At 53.3% G+C, this 16,147-nt stretch overlaps 2 protein-coding genes across 6 annotated transcripts; both read left to right on the top strand.

The window, feature by feature from the left end:
* The first annotated feature begins 2,518 nt into the window (after positions 1–2,518).
* LOC105499600 (interleukin 25) lies at positions 2,519–10,624 on the top strand. Of its 2 annotated transcripts, XM_011772294.2 has the most exons (3): positions 2,519–7,210; positions 7,411–7,628; positions 9,849–10,624. In XM_011772294.2, the coding sequence occupies exons 1-3, from the start codon at positions 7,202–7,204 to the stop codon at positions 10,102–10,104; spliced, it is 483 nt and encodes a 160-aa protein (XP_011770596.2). In that variant the 5' UTR covers positions 2,519–7,201; the 3' UTR covers positions 10,105–10,624. The 2 variants fall into 2 exon arrangements, with proteins under 2 accessions (XP_011770596.2, XP_011770595.2); XM_011772293.2 differs by lacking the exon at positions 2,519–7,210 and having other exon boundaries at positions 7,354–7,628.
* A 358-nt stretch (positions 10,625–10,982) lies between these two features.
* On the top strand, positions 10,983–13,964 carry LOC105499598 (CKLF like MARVEL transmembrane domain containing 5). 4 transcript variants are annotated; one of them, XM_011772289.2, is made up of 5 exons: positions 11,038–11,601; positions 12,543–12,695; positions 13,224–13,316; positions 13,490–13,574; positions 13,666–13,964. In XM_011772289.2, exons 1-5 carry the CDS (start codon positions 11,470–11,472, stop codon positions 13,677–13,679), a joined length of 477 nt encoding a protein of 158 aa, XP_011770591.1. In that variant the 5' UTR covers positions 11,038–11,469; the 3' UTR covers positions 13,680–13,964. The 4 variants fall into 4 exon arrangements, with proteins under 4 accessions (XP_011770594.1, XP_011770593.1, XP_011770592.1 ...); XM_011772291.2 differs by lacking the exon at positions 12,543–12,695 and having other exon boundaries at positions 11,013–11,601; XM_011772290.3 differs by lacking the exon at positions 13,224–13,316 and having other exon boundaries at positions 11,029–11,601.
* Positions 13,965–16,147: the final 2,183 nt, after the last annotated feature.

Raw genomic sequence — 16,147 nt, 5'->3', positions numbered from 1 at the left:
AAGGAAAAGGAGGAGCAGGGTCCCGGGTCCTGCGGACTCGCCTGGGCTGGGGGTGGGGACACTGAGAGGGCTGCGAAGGCTCCGGGGGTCGCGCGTGGCCCCCAGGCTCACCCCTGGCCCGCGGCTGCCCTTCCCTCCCCTTCCTGGGCTCCTGGCCCCTCTCAGTGCTGTTCCTTTCTCCTCCCCTCAGGCCCTCTCCTCTCCGGCGCGGGGCTCAGTCCTGGGGATTAAGAGAAAGGAGGGAGGGGAAAGGGGAGGGGAAGGGAAGGGGCGGAGGAGAAAGGGGGACGATCCTTCCAAAGGCGGGTGTTGAGTTTCAGCTCAGGACCCTCGGGTCCAACTGCCTGTGGTACCCCTCCCCCACCCGTTCCCGCCCTGGTCCTGCCCCAGTCCCAGGCGCCTTCCTCCTCTGGACTCCGCTGCAGGCCTCGCTCGCGGCAGTCGGGTCGGCTTTCTCCCGGAGCTTTCCTCTCCCCGCCACGCCCCCGTCTCCCCCGCTGGCCCCGCGCCTCCCGGCTTCCCTTTCATTAGCCCCACATCTGTCTTTCCCCATGGAGGGAGCGCGCGCCTCCAGCCCAGCGGGCCCCTTAGCAGAGCCTCTCCAATCCTCGGCGCCTCCCCTGCTGGGCAGCGGGGTTCGCTGGGTCGTTCTTGCGGGGCACAGGGCGGGAGTCTGGCGCTGGACATGGATTCTGGCCCTGGTGACAGAACATGAAGCAGGGCGTCTGGCCCCAGAGCTGCAGGCGGGCAGGTTGTGCGGCCTCTTACACTCCTCTGCCAGTCTGGGCCTGTCGGCCTCTTCAGCCTGGCTCGCTCTTGCTGCTATGAGGAGAGGACTGGGGACCGCTGGCACAAAAGTTGCTAGAACTCTTTCAGAGAAGCTGGGATCTAGCCCCGCCAGGAGTTTCCACTGAAAGGACGGTGCTCCTAACCCCCCACAGCTCCTCTGCCCTGGGATAACTCCTTAGTGTGTGCTGCTTCCCTGGACCTTTCCTTTGGGACACACACATCAGGGCCTGTCAAGCTTGAGTGACACCTACCTTCTTGCATTTTTGAGGTTCCTGGTATTTAAAAAGCAAGATGATAAACAGGATTGAAAGCTGTGGTATATTTTGGATGTTTACATTGAACAAATTAACCCTTCAAACACATATGTAACCTTATTGTGTGTATGTGCATAACCTTATTTGGAGATAAGATCAGAAATGTAATATAAGGCCTTTGGTGAACTTGAGGACCTGAACAGATAACCCCGCCTCAATATTCCACAGACCCACACATCTAGGCATTTCCTAGGAAAGTGTGGTCAGGACACCTGCCCCAGCTCCTTCCCCACTCTTATTGCCTGGGCACCTGTGAAGAAACCTCTGCGTGAAGGGTGTGGTGGAGCCTATGGGGTGGAATAGGGAGAGATTCTGGGATAAACATGGGGATGGGGATGAACTGTGTTGGCTGTAGGCTGGCTGGCTGTGATGGAAGACTCCTGAATAGTTTCCAACTCCACTAGGATGACAGAGGAACTTTTAAATTTCCAGGGAGATCTCCTGCTTCCCAGCTCCAGTTAGGTTGGAGGTGGCCACTAGGGAAGATTTTCCAACCTCTTCCAGACCCCGGCCCTGGGGCTCCTGGCTGTCAGGCACATAGATATCCAGCTGCTGGGGAGTGACTTGGTGTGATCTCTGCCCAGGGGATTGCCAAGGCAAATTGGGGTCCAAGGTGGAGGTGGTCAGGAAACCCTGTCTTCAAAGATGAATGCCTTGACTGGCATGAGGGGAAATAGATGGAGGCCAGAAAAGGCTAAGCAGGAAGGAAGCTGCTAGGACCAGGCAAGGTGGTGGCTTGAGAGATGGGCAGGCAGCTTCCCTGCCCGGGGAAGGGTAGAAGAGGGACAGCAGAGGGCAGACCAGTGGGAATAAGACTGCTTCTGGAATACCCAGGTGTGGAATGTAGCCAGTCAGAGTCACACAGCTAGTTAATCCTACTTAACTAGCTGTGTGACCTTGGTCCAGTTATAGGGCATCTGAGTCTCAGTTCCTCCTCTGTGGCAGTGACTTTGGTGAGGAGTATGCTTATGTAGATTGCCAGGCACAGTGCTTTTCTTCCGTGGCTTTTCCTCTTTACCTTGGCTTTCCCTCTGACTTGCGCTTTCCTGAAAGCTGAACGTGTTCGTTGTTGAGGGCAGGTGAGGTGGGAGAAAACCCAGACTTGGCAGGTAGCTGAGACCCTGCGTGGGTGGCAGCCTCAAGCAGCAGGTCTTCAAGGTTTGCCCTTGCCATATTCAGGGAGAAGAAAGGAAGGAACCCCTCCATCTGGCTTCCTGGGTCCTAGTCTTTTCTCCCATTCTTTCCCCTTCCCTGCAGGTCCAATGAGCTGGTTTTTTCCTCAACTGACCCCAAGACTTCCTGGACCTCTCCTTGTTTCCCCTGCTACCCAAAACTTCTTGGGTGCTCACCAGTTCTTCAGTCCTCCTTTCTTTGGACCCATAGCACCCAGATTGCCTGGGTTCTAATTCTGGTTCCAACACTGGCTCGTTACCTTGGCAAGTTCTGTGACTTCCTGGAGCCTCTGGTTCCTTGTCTGTAAAGTGGGAGTGTTAATCAAACTTTTAGCATTTACTTGTTATGAGGATTAAGAGAATCCCAAGAACAGTATCTGGCCCATGAGGTGCAAATTCTGGACAAAGGCAACTACTATTATTGTTATTTGGTGATGGCCCTGTGGTGGCACTGGCATGTCAAGGACATGGTGCCTGTCCTCAAGAAATATATCATGGGCCGGGCACGGTGGCTCAAGCCTGTAATCCCAGCACTTTGGGAGGCCGAGATGGGTGGATCACGAGGTCAGGAGATCGAGACCATCCTGGTGAACACAGTGAAACCCCGTCTCTACTAAAACTACAAAAAAACTAGCCGGGCGAGGTGGCGGGCGCCTGTAGTCCCAGCTACTCGGGAGGCTGAGGCAGGAGAATGGCGTGAACCCGGCAGGCGGAGCTTGCAGTGAGCTGAGATCCGGCCACTGCACTCCAGCCTGGGCGACAGAGCGAGACTCCGTCTCAAAAAAAAAAAAAAAAAAAAAGAAATATATCATGTAGCTCATGCTTGAATCCAGTCAATACCTTCCTGCTGACCCTGGAATAAAATCCAAATGCTCTGTGGTAGCCTGGAGGACCCTATGTGATCTGCTCCCTGCCTAGCTCTTTCACCTCATCTCATCTCTCGTCCTTATCTCTTGTTCATCATCTACACTGTCCTTTCCGTTTCTCAAATATGCCATGCTGTTTTCCACCTCTAGGACTCTGCATGTCCTGCCCTCTCTGCCTAAACCACTTCCCCCAGACCCTTTCCGTCATCAGGTCAAATCCTGCATCCTCAGAAAGGCCTTTCCTGGCTTTCCAACTTAAAGTTGCCCCGCCTTCCTCTCTCCCACCCCCAGTAACTCCCTATCTCATAATGCTGTTTCATTTTCTTCATAGCACTTATTGTTATCAGAAATTATCTTGTTTCCTTGTTTATCATCTCTCTTCTCCTAAAACGTAAGCTTCATGAGGCAGGGACCTTGTCTGGCCTGTCCGCCTCTGCATTTCTAGTAGTTAGAATAGTGCTTGGAACACAGTAGGTGCACAATAAATATTAGGTGAGTGGATGAGTGAATGAAGGCAGCCATGACCATAGGACAAAGCTGAGTAAGCTGAGGGGCCTCCTGGGGAAGGCTCCAGCCCTGGGCTAAAGACATGGATTTGTTGGGTTCCTTGTTCTGCTAACTCTGATTCTCCATGTGTCTCCCAGGGTCTAGACTGAGTTCTCCTTGAAGGCTGCTCCTGAGCCTAGGCATTTTTGTAGCTAAACCATTACCAATCAGAAAGTGGGAGCACTGTTCTGGGGGCCTCCATCTGTGCCAGGTGTTCAACCTTTAGTTGCTGGATCATAGAGAGGTATGGTAAGGTGATGTCCCAAGGTTGAGGGAAGCTTCTACTGACCAGCAGGTGCAGAAGTATCTCAACATTTTGACGTTCAGTGCCCTAGCTTCACGTACAGGGAGTGCCGATGAGCTTCGATAGGCCCTGATGAGTCCTATGGATTCAGCACTATTTCAGGAGCTGAGATCTGGAGCAGCTAAGCTGGTTGGCACCTTTGTGGCCATCCAGGTTAATATTCCCCCCAATCCCCGCCCACCCAAACCCATCCACTTCTACAATTGAAGAGGGAGGAGCAGAGAGAGGGCCCAAGGTCCTGAGCTGGTCATTGGCAGGGCCAAGACTTCAAGGCAGCAGGTGGAAACTTGCATATCTTCCTGAGAAGGGGCAAGGAAGACATATTCTCACGTTCTGCAAGCCCCAAGAGCCTTTCCAAGCCAAGATTGGGAAGTGTATTCCACCACATCTTCCCTGCCCTTTCCTGACAGGTGCTTCTCTCTTTCCTCAGGGCCACAGGGACAGGAATCCTAGGAAGGTCTCTTCAGCTGCCAGGTCAGGCGTAGGCAGGTGAAGACGTGCTGGGAGGGGACCTTGATGTCATGTGACATGCAGACCTTCCTTTGTTCCCTGCCTCCAGCCTTCTCCCTATTGTCACCCGCCTATCCTCACACCCCCAAGGGTTCCCTGGAACCTGAAGTGACTCAGGGATTCCAAAACTAGTCACCGCAGGAGGAAACCCCACTGGAAAATGTTTCTCATGACAGGGAGTCACCCTAAGGAGTCCCACAAAGCTGCTACTGAGATAAGGACAGAGGGTGAGCAAGTGGGGTGGGGTGGGGGCATGTGGCTCAGAGCACAGTTTCTCAGGTAAGTCCTGGTCATCATGGGGGTGGGAAAAGCCAACCCTTCTTGGAGGGGTTATCCCTGTGTCCTAAAGGGACACCCCAAAGGACTCTTCTGAAGGGCGACATTCCTGGTGACCTAGGCTGGGTCTTCCCTGCAGTGTCAGCAAGTGAAACAGGTAGCTGGGATCACTTCTGGCTCCTTTGAACATCCCCTCCTGGGAAGGGGTCAAGATAGGAGATCTGAGCCAACTCCAGTTCTACTACCTTCTTAGCCCTGAGGTTCTGATTGGTGAGAGTGAGAGCCATAGGAATCCAGCTCTCCTGAAACAGCACTGCCTCGTAAGAGTCTGTTTTGGGATTGAAGTTTTCCCAGGAGCACCAGAAGCCACCTTGAGGCCATGTCTGCCAGACCAAAGGCTAGGAAAGGGAGTTAGTGCAGTGAATCCCAATAGCAGGGCTGGATGCCTAAGCAGGCAGACACACCCTGTGGCCCTCAGCAGGTGTTGTTGAAACTTGTCCCAACCCAAGCCCAGGTGAGTAGGAAAGCATTCACTGTGGTGCTCCCCTTCCATTCACAGCCAACTGGGGGTAGGCTCGGTGTGGCACTTCCATGCCAGGTTAGATGTGGAATAATTGGTCAGAGCTGGAAATGGGAAACCACCTCAGCCTCTTTCTTTGTGATCTTGGGTAAGTTTCTAAATTTCCTTGGGCCTCAGTTTCCTCATTTGTAATATGGGGATAATAGTTTCCATGTCATGGTTTCATTGTAAGGATAAAATGAGATGATGCATGCCCAGGGCTTAGCACCATGCCTGGCACATGTAAGTGCACAGGAGCTGAGGCCAGCAGGATATGGAAGGGAGAGGACGTCTGCAAGTACTGGGGGCAGAGGGTGAGGCAGTGAGAGTAGGGCCATGATACTGGCCTCATGACTCTTCCTGAGTGCCCCAGCTCTCCCAGCCACCACCTGCTTCTTCTAAGTGCCCCCCATCCCACAGTTCCAGGTGCCCCAAGACTCACCAGAGCAGAGCAGGTTCTCCCAATTTTCCAGATCGCCCTCTGACCTCATCACTTCTCTCTTTTGGGGCTGCTTTGCCCTAATGCATTGGAAAGATTCCTCCTCACTTTGCAGTTTAAGTTATTCCTGGTTCCTTTTGTTTATTTCCTGAGTCCTTGGTTACTAGAGGAGTATTTTCTAAGGGAAAGCACATGCAAATCAAGCCGCATCATTCTAGGGGCAATGTCTGCATATGGGTATGTTGGGTGGGTGTGGGGGATGAGGCAAGCCAATATGCAAGCATTAAGAGAAGGACCTGGGGGGAAGGACGGACTGGCCCACTCTCAGCACAGTGTCTCTCAAGCAGCCTGGAGCCGGCTGACCTGTGTCTTTGGGGTCAAATTCAACTGTAAGCCTTTCTGGGGCACACATACTCCCTCCTGGCTGACAGTGGCCCATGTTTCTGGGCCTGCTGAGGCTGAGTGGGCTCACTTCCTGGCCTGAAAGCAGTAGCTGGCCCTGTCATAGGCTTGGTCCCCACGGCTCTGTGAATGAGAGCAGGTTGGTCCCTGGAACTGAGACCTCCTTCCTATTGGGTCTTACGTGAGGCTGTTTCAGTTTCCCTCTTCCTTGCTTCACTTTCTCATTTGTGCAATGGGAACACTCACCCACAGCTTCTTCCATCAGACCTTGCCCATCCAGTCAACAAACTCAGGAAGTCAGGGCCTTCCGGCAGCCCTGTGAGGGTAGGCTTGTATACCCGGGTGGGGGGCAGTGACTGGTGAGGGCACGGGGGAGTTAGGGAGCAGGTCATGGACAATGGGGGAGAAGTCACAGATGATGGGGGTCATAGAATTTTGGGGTCATCGAAAATGTGGAAGAGGTCATAGAACAAAGGGGATAGGAGTCAAAGGTTATCTAAGGGAAAGGAAATAATCACGAAGGTGGATGATCAGGAGGACACCTGAGAAGAGGGGAATGGTGAAACCAGACCCTGGATGGGAACAGAATGGATCATGGAAATGAGGCCTCTTGAAGGGAGGCCACAAGACATTTCCTAACTTTGGCTACCAAACCAACCAGGGAAATTCTGCAAATGCCAGTTCACAAGAACACAGAACAGCAGACCGCTATTGCTTTGACCCCACGTTTAGAAAAGTTCAAAGAGCAAAGTTTACCCTATCAGCTACCAGGCATATAATGATGGTCATCACAACTTCCATGAGTATCGCATTTTAGGCAGCCTTTGGAAATACTTTCAGAGTTTTTTGTTTTGTTTTGTTTTTTAATCTCAAGTCACTCCCTAAAAAGATAGTGGAAATAAATTTGAATAAACAAAACAGGCTTGCTGAAAATAAAATCAGGACTCCTAACCTGCTCCAGTCAGCCTGCTTCCACGAGGCCTGTCAGCCAGTGCTCCACCTGACTGAGTGCGCAGTGCCCAGCATGTACCAGGTCAGTGCAGAGGGCTGCTTGAGGGCTATGCTGAGAGGGAGAGGAGCAGAGATGCTGCTGAGGGTGGAGGGAGGCCAAGCTGCCAGGTTTGGGGAAGGGAGCCAGGTGGAGTGAGAAACTGGGATCCCAGGGGGAGGGTGCAGATGAGGGGGCAACCCAGATTAGGTGAGAACAGTTCTCTCATTAGCCTTTTCCTACAGGTGGTTGCATTCTTGGCAATGGTCATGGGAACCCACACCTACAGCCACTGGCCCAGCTGCTGCCCCAGCAAAGGATACCCGTCTGAGGAGTTGCTGAGGTGGAGCACTGTGCCTGTGCCTCCCCTAAAGCCGGCTAGCCTCGACTTCCACTCAGTATCCTGTAGGGCCAGTGAAGATGGGCCCCTCAACAGCAGGGCCATCTCCCCCTGGAGATATGAGTGAGTCTGCTGCCCCCCCCGAATGCCTGCACGTGCTCCCCTGTGTGTGCTGGTCAGGGTACGTGTGAGGGACCAGGGCAGTTCCAGCTTACTTTCCCATTTTGATCTTGGAGGGGCTGTAAAGGTTTGGGAATTGGACAAGATCTGTATTCGAGTCCTAGTTCTGACTCTCATTGGATGATCCTGAGTCAATTCAAGTTTTCAAAACTCAGGATTTTTTTTCACCTGTAAAATGATATAATGCCCCATAGGCTAATGTGCAAATCAAATGAAATATAATCTATGTAAAAGTCTGTATTTATGTTGGTTCTCTCCTTTTCTTTTAAAAAAATATCTATAATGGCCCATGTTTTTCTGGGTAAAATATTAGGGAATAATAGCATGATACAGGCATGAAGCATCCCAATATCAAATGATACTGCCCAGGCCATGAATGGGTTAATTATAAGCATACTAAGGGAGTGAAACCCTCAACTTTTACGGGCAGCTGGCTGGCTGGAGCTGTGGACTGGATATCTTTGATCATTATCATGGTTACTGTATTCTTTCACTCAGTGTGCCACATAAATATTATAATTCTCTATTTGTGCCATGATATGAAAACTATTAGGAAGCACTGAAATAAGAAAAATGAAGCAAAATATTAAAAACTAGGGTCTTAGGGATTCCAGACGTATGATTTCACTTCTTCCTTCTAGTTCTGTCTTAGCATTGGCTTTGGGGTGGATGGAGAAGTTCAGTGGTGGGGAGGGGGTCAGATTTAACCGAGATTGGATCTAGTGTGGATACTACAGGTCATGATGCTTTGGAGCGGTCTCAGAAGCCGGCTGGGTCCTGGGCCAAATCAGATGGCACGGGAGCCTCTTAGGGGAGGCTGGGTGCCAGAGGTTAACTCAGCTGTCTTCCAGACCCCTTGCTGGGAGTCTGTGAACCACTCAGGTGGCTTTCCCCAAAGTGTGTTCTGTGCAACGCTCATCCCGTGAGCTGCTTCTCAGAAAAAAGTTATGCCAGGTAAACTTAGGAAAGACTGCTCTATCTCCTACCCCTTGGAGATTCATACTGTCATCTGTACATTAAAGTCTGCAAGAAGTCTATAGAAAGTAAACCATTAAACGAGTGTTTCCCAAATTCATTTAAGCACCTAACAGGTGTAGGTGATTTATTAGGGAACCCACTTTGGGAAGTGGTGTGCTAGCTAAACCCATTTGCCAGGGCTTGTCTGTGTGGGGAATAGTCCTACAAGCTGGGGACTGTCACCTGCCAGACTAACGGAGTCGCAGACCTATGGGACATCTACTTTTCAGTGTTTTTCATCTTTCTTTTTTTATTTCTTTGCCATGAAATCCTTTCAGAATAAGTAAAGAAGTCTTTCCATGCACTCTCAAGTATGCTTATAATATAAGCTTGTACAGCGTCTGGAAGAATGTGCGGGAAATAGTTGAGGTTAGCTTCTCGGGAGTGGGACTGGTAGGCAGAGACTGTTAGCTTTCACTCTTTATACTCTTTTATACTTGGATGTCAGAGTGGTTTTTACTTTTGCAATAATGCTGTAATAATAATAATAGAAACACCGCCTAAAGTCCGGCCTGGTGGCTCATGCCTGTAATCACAGCACTTTGGGAGGTCCGGGTGGGTGGATTACCTAAGGTCAGGAGTTCAAGACCAGCCTGGCCAACCATGGCCAACATCGTGAAACCCCATCTCTACTAAAAATATGAAAATTAGCTAAGTATGGTGGCACGCAGCAGGAGAATCGCTTGAACCCAGGATGTGGAGTTTGCAGTTGAGCCAAGATCGTGCCCCTGCACTCCAGCCTGGGTACTCTGTCAAAAACAAACAAACAAACAACAACAACAACAAACAAACAAACAAAAATCTAAAGTGTAATCATTACAGTAAGAAACCTCATGCTGAGCCAGATAGAAGCAGTGCTAGTCAATGGAGGCTAAGGCAGGAGCCTGCTCACCCTCCGCTGCCTCCCTCAGGGTCCCAGGACCAGTTGGAAAGTACTCTGTCACCTGCTACTGTCATTTACAGTGGGGAAAAATTAATAGAGGAGGGAGGTGACTTGTTCAAAGTTACACAGCAAGTGGGTGCAGAACTGAGACAAGAGGCCAAGGCCCCAGAGGGACCATTTCCTTCCTCTGGCACTCCCACGCCACCCTACCCTCTCTGTTTCTGGCCCATCTTTCCAGGGCCTGACAAGTGCCGCCCCCACAGGTTGGACAGAGACTTGAACCGGCTCCCCCAGGACCTGTACCACGCCCGTTGCCTGTGCCCACACTGCGTCAGCCTACAGACAGGCTCCCACATGGACCCCCGGGGCAACTCGGAGCTGCTCTACCACAACCAGACTGTCTTCTACCGGCGGCCGTGCCATGGCAAGAAGGGCAACCACAAGGGCTACTGCCTGGAGCGCAGGCTGTACCGTGTTTCCTTGGCTTGTGTGTGTGTGCGGCCCCGTGTGATGGGCTAGCCGGACCTGCTGGAGGCTGGTCCCTTTTTGGGAAACCTGGAGCCAGGTGTACAACCACTTGCCACGAAGGGCCAGGATGCCCAGATGCTTGGCCCCTGTGAAGTGCCGTCTGCAGCAGCAAGATCCCAGGACAGGATGGGGGGCTTCGGGGGAAACCTGCACTTCTGCACATTTTGAAAAGAGCAACTGCTGCTTAGGGCCACTGGAAGCTGGTGTCCTGTCATTTTCTCTCAGGAAAGGTTTTCAAAGTTCTGCCCATTTCTGGAGGCCACCACTCCTGTCTCTTCCTCTCTTCCCATCCCCTGCTACCCTGGCCCAGCACAGGCACTTTCTAAATATTTTCCCCTTGCCGGAGAAGAAAGAGCCCCTCATTTTATTGGCTTGCTTGTTTACTCATCACTCAGGAAGCATCTACTTTGGGTGCATTCTGGTGTAGTTACTGGTCTTTTGACATGGATGATTCTGAGGAGGAAGCTGTTATTGAATGTATAGAGATTTATCCAAATAAATATCTTTATTTTAAAATGGCCTAATCTGTTTTTGGCATCTGTGGTGCCTGAACACCTCGCGGTCTCCCAGCCTGTCCCTTCTTTCCACCATCGGCCCTCACCTCTGTCCACCCTGCCAGCTCTCTCTGCCCTCCAGAGTTTCTGCTGCACCCTCCCGTCCTCTTCCATCTCTGTCTCCCTGGCCCATCCCGAACACCAGGGTGGGGGCCAGGCTGCGCTCCCAGCATGCTGGAGAGACAGAGGTCCATTGAGGCATTGCAGCAGGCACACAGCGCCCCCTTGTCCCCCAACAATCCGCCTTTGTCCTCCAGTCCTGGCTGCTGCAGCTTGGTCCTGGGGGTGCTGCCTGGGCTGGGCTCCAGCTCACACCCTCCCTAAAAGGAAATGGGAGAAAGGACCAGCCAGAGAAGAGGGTTAAAGTTAGGGAAGGGGGACACAAATGTCTTCAGGCTTAGGTCCCTGGGGGCTCCCAGTCCTGCCCCTGTTCCTCTACTCACATCCCAGCTCCTCCCAGTTTCTTTTCGGACCTCCTCCTCTTCCCTCCCTTCTCTATTCCAGGCTGGGTTGGGCTCTAAGCAAGGGGAGGGATTAGAGCCTCCTCCCTCTCTGCCCCTCCCCATGGGTCTCTAGGGGGCTGGTGCGGGCAGCAACAGAGGCACTCTGGGCAGCTGGGTGAAGGCCCATCTGGGCAAGGCCCCCAGCGGCTGCCTTCTCTCGCGGGGCCCTGTGGGCAAGGCTCCTGCTTCACTTTCAGGTTTCTCGAAGTGCCTTCTTGCTCCTGTCTGTTTCCCCATCCTGCCAGATTTCTGTTTCTCTTGCTGGGCTTTTGGCAGTAGGGGCTGTGTTGGTGGGCCCCATGAAGATGCTCAGTGTTCGGGATCGCCGGGACCGGCCCCCTGAGGAGGGGGTAGTTGCAGAGCTCCAGGGCTTCGCGGTGGACAAGGCCTTCTTCACCTCCCACAAAGGCATCCTGCTGGAAACCGAGCTGGTAACAGCTGCCTCCCCAACCTGGTGCCTCCATTTCCCTGACCCCTGGTTCCTGGCCAGCCTTATGCCAGTCCCCAGCTTGCCCTTCAGTAGCCTCCCTCCCCAGGCCCTCTGGACACCTCTCCTGCCCCCAGCTGCCCCTTCTTCGTCTCCTACTCTGCCTTCTTGCTGCCTCTGCACCTGGAGGCATTTACAGCAGGTTTCAGTTGCAGCAGGAAGGACTGCAGTCAGACAGGATGACTTTTTGGGACATTGAGGGAGCGTGAGACATAGGGATGGGACAGGGGCAATGACAGCCTCTAACATGGCCACTTCTCAGCATGTCCAAGAAGTCTAACTATCAAAAAGGGCAGACTTCCTGCAGCTGCACTTTATCTGTGGTCTGCTGCCCAGAAACATCTCTTCTCAGGAAAGGATCTTCCCCCTTCTTAGCAAGACCACAGTGTAGACTTAAGGCCTCTGCATGTATGCCACCGTAGGTCATCAGAGCTAAAGGGGTCCCCAGAGTCTACTGTGCAGCGTCTGCCTTCTCTCTTGGGATGGAATCAAAGGCATCTAGGGATGGGGAAAGCATTATGGAGCAGGGGGCACCTCTTGGTCCCTGTGGAATGGGGTCTCTGTGGGCACAACTCCAGGGGCTGGCATTCACACTGTACCCGTGAATTACTGTGGAATAGTGCTCCTGGGAGCCGTATGACTTGGCCAGACTGCTGGGGTTGCTGGGTGAACAGAATGGGAGGCCGGAAACTGCCCTTGATGGGCAAATGCCCTGCAACGGTGGTTCCTAACACCAGGGAATAGGGAGATGTGCCAGAGTCCTTCCTTCCCTCCAAGGACAGGTGGTAGGTGCCAGCCTAGGGGAGCTGCCAAGGAGGGGAAGGCAAAGCCCTGGCCCCTGCCTGTGTCCCCTTCCTGGCATGTTCCACATGCTCGGTACTGCAGGCCCTGACCCTCATCATCTTCATCTGCTTCACGGCCTCCATCTCTGCCTACATGGCCGCGGCGCTGCTGGAGTTCTTCATCACACTTGCCTTCCTCTTCCTCTATGCCACCCAGTACTACCAGCACTTCAACCGGCTTAACTGGCCCTGTCTGGTGAGGAACCTTGACCCCCAGCCCAGTTTGGGGCCCTTCCTTCTCCTCTAAATGGTGTGTTTTCCTTTCCTCCCCGAGCTTCTTTCCATTTCCACATTTCAGCTGGGTTTTGCCCCGTGCTATGCCCTGCGCTCAAAGGTGTGCTTTGACTCACACTGATTTCACAGCTGCAGGGCCATGGGCAATCAGGAGGACCACATCCGCTAGATCTGCTCTCCCACTCAGCAAAGGTCCAGCCCTAGCCCTGGCCTGGCCTGACCCCCCTGGCTGGTTGACTCCAGCTGCTGTCACCTGGGCTCCAGCCCTAGCACCTGGCTTCTGGTCCTGGTTGCTCTGGTTCATCTGCTTCCACTCCCTGGGTAGCAGTGTGAGCGCTCTGTCTCTTGAATGTGCTTCATATTGTGTGAGGGGTATCCCATGGAGGGGTTCAGAATCCCTCAGGGTCGGGCTGCTGGCTAGCCTGGAAAACCTCAGAGCAATGCCCCCTGCCTTCTGAGGTCCTGTTAACCCTGCACCCCTGGTCCCCAGGACTTCCTGCGCTGTGTCAGTGCCATCATCATCTTCCTGGTGGTCTCCTTTGCAGCTGTGACCTCCCGGGATGGAGCTGCCATTGCTGCTTTTGTGAGTTCAGCCCTGCAGGACTCCTCAGCCCTTCAAGAGCTCAGGCTGGTGCTTGCACACTTTCTGTGTCAGAAGCCACAGCCAGGGCTTGGGGTTCTGGCTTGCACCTCGCCTTATACCTTAACCCAATGGCCAGATAGCCTGTTTTGCCATCCCCACTTGCACTCCCACAGGTTTTTGGCATCATCCTGGTTTCCGTCTTTGCCTATGATGCATTCAAGATCTACCGGACTGAGATGGCACCCGGGGCCATCCAGGGTGAGTGCCCGTGCTCTGTGGAGAGGAGATGCCCTCCCCAACCCTAGCTACTCATCCTGACGTGGTTCTCTACCTGGTTCCATCCTCACAGGGGACCAGCAGTGACTCTGGGGCTACCCGGCTTCTAGGCCTAGCCAGCCAGAGGGGACAGTGGAGCCCAGACACGTCTCCTTGGGATTCACTAACCCCCAGCCCGCCAAACCCCACCCCAGCCTTACGGAGATGTCCAGCCTGAGACATCACTGGGGACTTATCTGTGGAGCCTGGTGCTCCGGGATCTGGCTCCTGATGAAGCTCTGGCCAGAGGAGGGGAACTTATGGGGGGAGGGAGGGTGGTGGGGAGGAATCTGGGCCCCTAAGTCATTCCCAAATTAAAATATTCAAATTCTACTGGCAAGTCTCTTTCTTCCCCAGAAATTAGGCAGGTCAGGAATGCCAAGGAGTATTCATGGGAATGTTGCGGGAGCAGGTCGTGGTCTGTCTCTGGGACCGTGTCTGAGCAGTGAGGATGTGGGGGCTAGCTAGAAGAAGCTGAAATCTTCCAACACAAAACTTCTACGCTACACCTCTGTGTGCATGGCCACTTTGTGGTGTGCCTGGTGGCTGGGCATCTGGAGTTCTGTGTCTGAGAAGGCACAGCCTTCCTCAAGGGAGCGTGCACCCACCACCACACCTGTTCCCATAGGTTAGTGGGCTGGAGGCGAGGCACTCGCCTGGGGTGTGTGCAGAGCTCCCCCTTGTGGTGTGGGGAAGACTTGGCCCACAGGACGCAGGGAGAGGGCAGCCTGAGGCATCAGAGAAGGGAGAGATTTCCCAGAATGTGAATGCTGGGAGAGCCTGTGCATATCAGCTGGTGCAATGCCCTCATTTCACATAAGATAAAACAGGCCCAGCTAGGGGAGGTGAACTCATTTGTGACAGAGCTAGGGCCAGAACACAGCTCTTCTGACACCTAAGCGAGTGTTCTGGATACTGTACTGAGCCTCCTTGTAGCTCAGAAAAGAACGGCCAACTCGTCCCTCCACTGTGGGTCCACCTTCCCAGCTTGCCAGCTCCTCAGCACACATTTCCTGAGCATCTCCCATGCGCAGACTCTGTGCTGGGTGCCAGAGCCTCAGAGGTGACAGAGGGGCCTGCCCTTGAGTACTCAAAGGCTGGGAAAGAGACAAGCTGGTCAAGGCATCCCCATGGTGAACGCTATGGGAAGGCTCGGTTGAGTTTGGAGCAGACACTGCTGCAGCCTGGGAGTCAGCCCTGCTGGGCTGAGACAGACGGACATGCAGCCAGACGTTCCTGCCCAGCCCAAGGAGCCCAGCATGACCTGGCTCAGCAGTTCCATCCCAGCTGACGTGCTATCTCCTCTCCCTGATGCATGTGTGTTCCTGCCCTGAGATACAATCTTTCTTCTGGAGCGCTCCTTCCAGCTGCAGGCCCCAGCTCCCAAGTCCTGCCTGAGCCCTGGATCTTGAACTCTGGTCACTGTGCTCTGCTTCCTTGGTGGCAACCACTCCTCTCTCTTGGTCTTTTTCCTGCCTCCTGCTTCCTGTTCTCCTATCCTTGTGTCCTGGCTCACCATCAGGGCTGGCAGCCTCTCCTGGGCTAGAACTAACAGGATTTTGTGTTTCTCTGGTCACTGCTCACAGTTCTCAGGGCTTTATGCACAGTCCATTCTCGTAGTCTCAGAGGAGGGATAGAAGAGGCTCCACTTGGGGAGTCAGGGAGATAAGGTGCCGGGTGAAGGGTTAAGGAGGTGGTTAGCAGAGCCTGGTTGCAAAGCCCAGTGGGGAGTGGGGATTTGCTTTGTGCAGAATGGTGTCAGGACCGGTCCTCTCCCACAAGCAGCTGTGTGACCCAGGCAAGACTGTCCCCAATAGGAGCTTAGAGAGAGCAGAAATATGACCGCAGTGTTTCCCTGTACAGGCACCTGTGCTGTCTGTGTCTGTGTGAGAACTAACATGAAATGAGCAATGCCCAGGCTTGGTCCTCATGGCATATTGGTTTGGGCTCAGTGTTGATTGGCCCCAGAGTCTCAAGATGCCCTCACAGTGAGGTGCTGAATCACAGGGGACAGGGGGAGACCCCTGGGGAAGACAGGGAGGGGGCTCCCTGGGAGTTACTTCTTAGGGACTGACTAGAATGGAATCTCTCCCATCTCCTTTCCCATACCTTAATTCTCAGCCAGCTCTGAGCTTTTTCTGGCATTGGTGAGAAATTCATTTCAGAAAGAAAGGGGGTCCTAGGACACCTTTAATCGTTGCAGCCTCAGGGGTGGGGTAGGTGGAGAGTGGCTTCAACTTCAGCACCAAAATTCTATCTCCTACCATCTAGGACTGGCTCACCACTTTGATGCCATCGTTTTCTCCACTTTTGAAATTTCTCCCTCTCCGCCCTTGTGTGGTTGACTGAGCAGAACTGGGACTCACAGTTGTCCACCTCAGGCAGAACACCTCACTCCTCTGCACCTCGGTCTCTTTCCTTGTGGATATGAGATGCCTTGGCTCTGGCAGCTCTGATACAGGGGCTGGGGGCCTCCCTCCTCTCAGGCCCCCTACTGCCTTGATCCAGGATGGACA

This window comes from Macaca nemestrina, chromosome 7, assembly GCF_043159975.1.
Source record: "Macaca nemestrina isolate mMacNem1 chromosome 7, mMacNem.hap1, whole genome shotgun sequence".
Classification (NCBI taxonomy): Eukaryota; Metazoa; Chordata; class Mammalia; order Primates; family Cercopithecidae; genus Macaca; species Macaca nemestrina.
The sequence above is the reverse complement of the archived record's forward strand: the minus strand, read 5'-3'. Positions and strand labels throughout refer to the sequence as shown.

Bases quoted from the DNA above. Each gene is read 5' to 3' on its own strand.
- LOC105499598 (XM_011772289.2), top strand. From the start codon at position 11,470: ATGAAGATGCTCAGTGTTCGGGATCGCCGGGACCGGCCCCCTGAGGAG. The intron at 11,602-12,542 runs GTAACAGCTGCC...TCGGTACTGCAG, and splicing joins TCCTGCTGGAAACCGAGCTG to GCCCTGACCCTCATCATCTT. The intron at 12,696-13,223 runs GTGAGGAACCTT...CCTGGTCCCCAG, and splicing joins GGCTTAACTGGCCCTGTCTG to GACTTCCTGCGCTGTGTCAG.
- LOC105499600 (XM_011772293.2), top strand. From the start codon at position 7,354: ATGAGGGGGCAACCCAGATTAGGTGAGAACAGTTCTCTCATTAGCCTT. The intron at 7,629-9,848 runs GTGAGTCTGCTG...CCGCCCCCACAG, and splicing joins ATCTCCCCCTGGAGATATGA to GTTGGACAGAGACTTGAACC.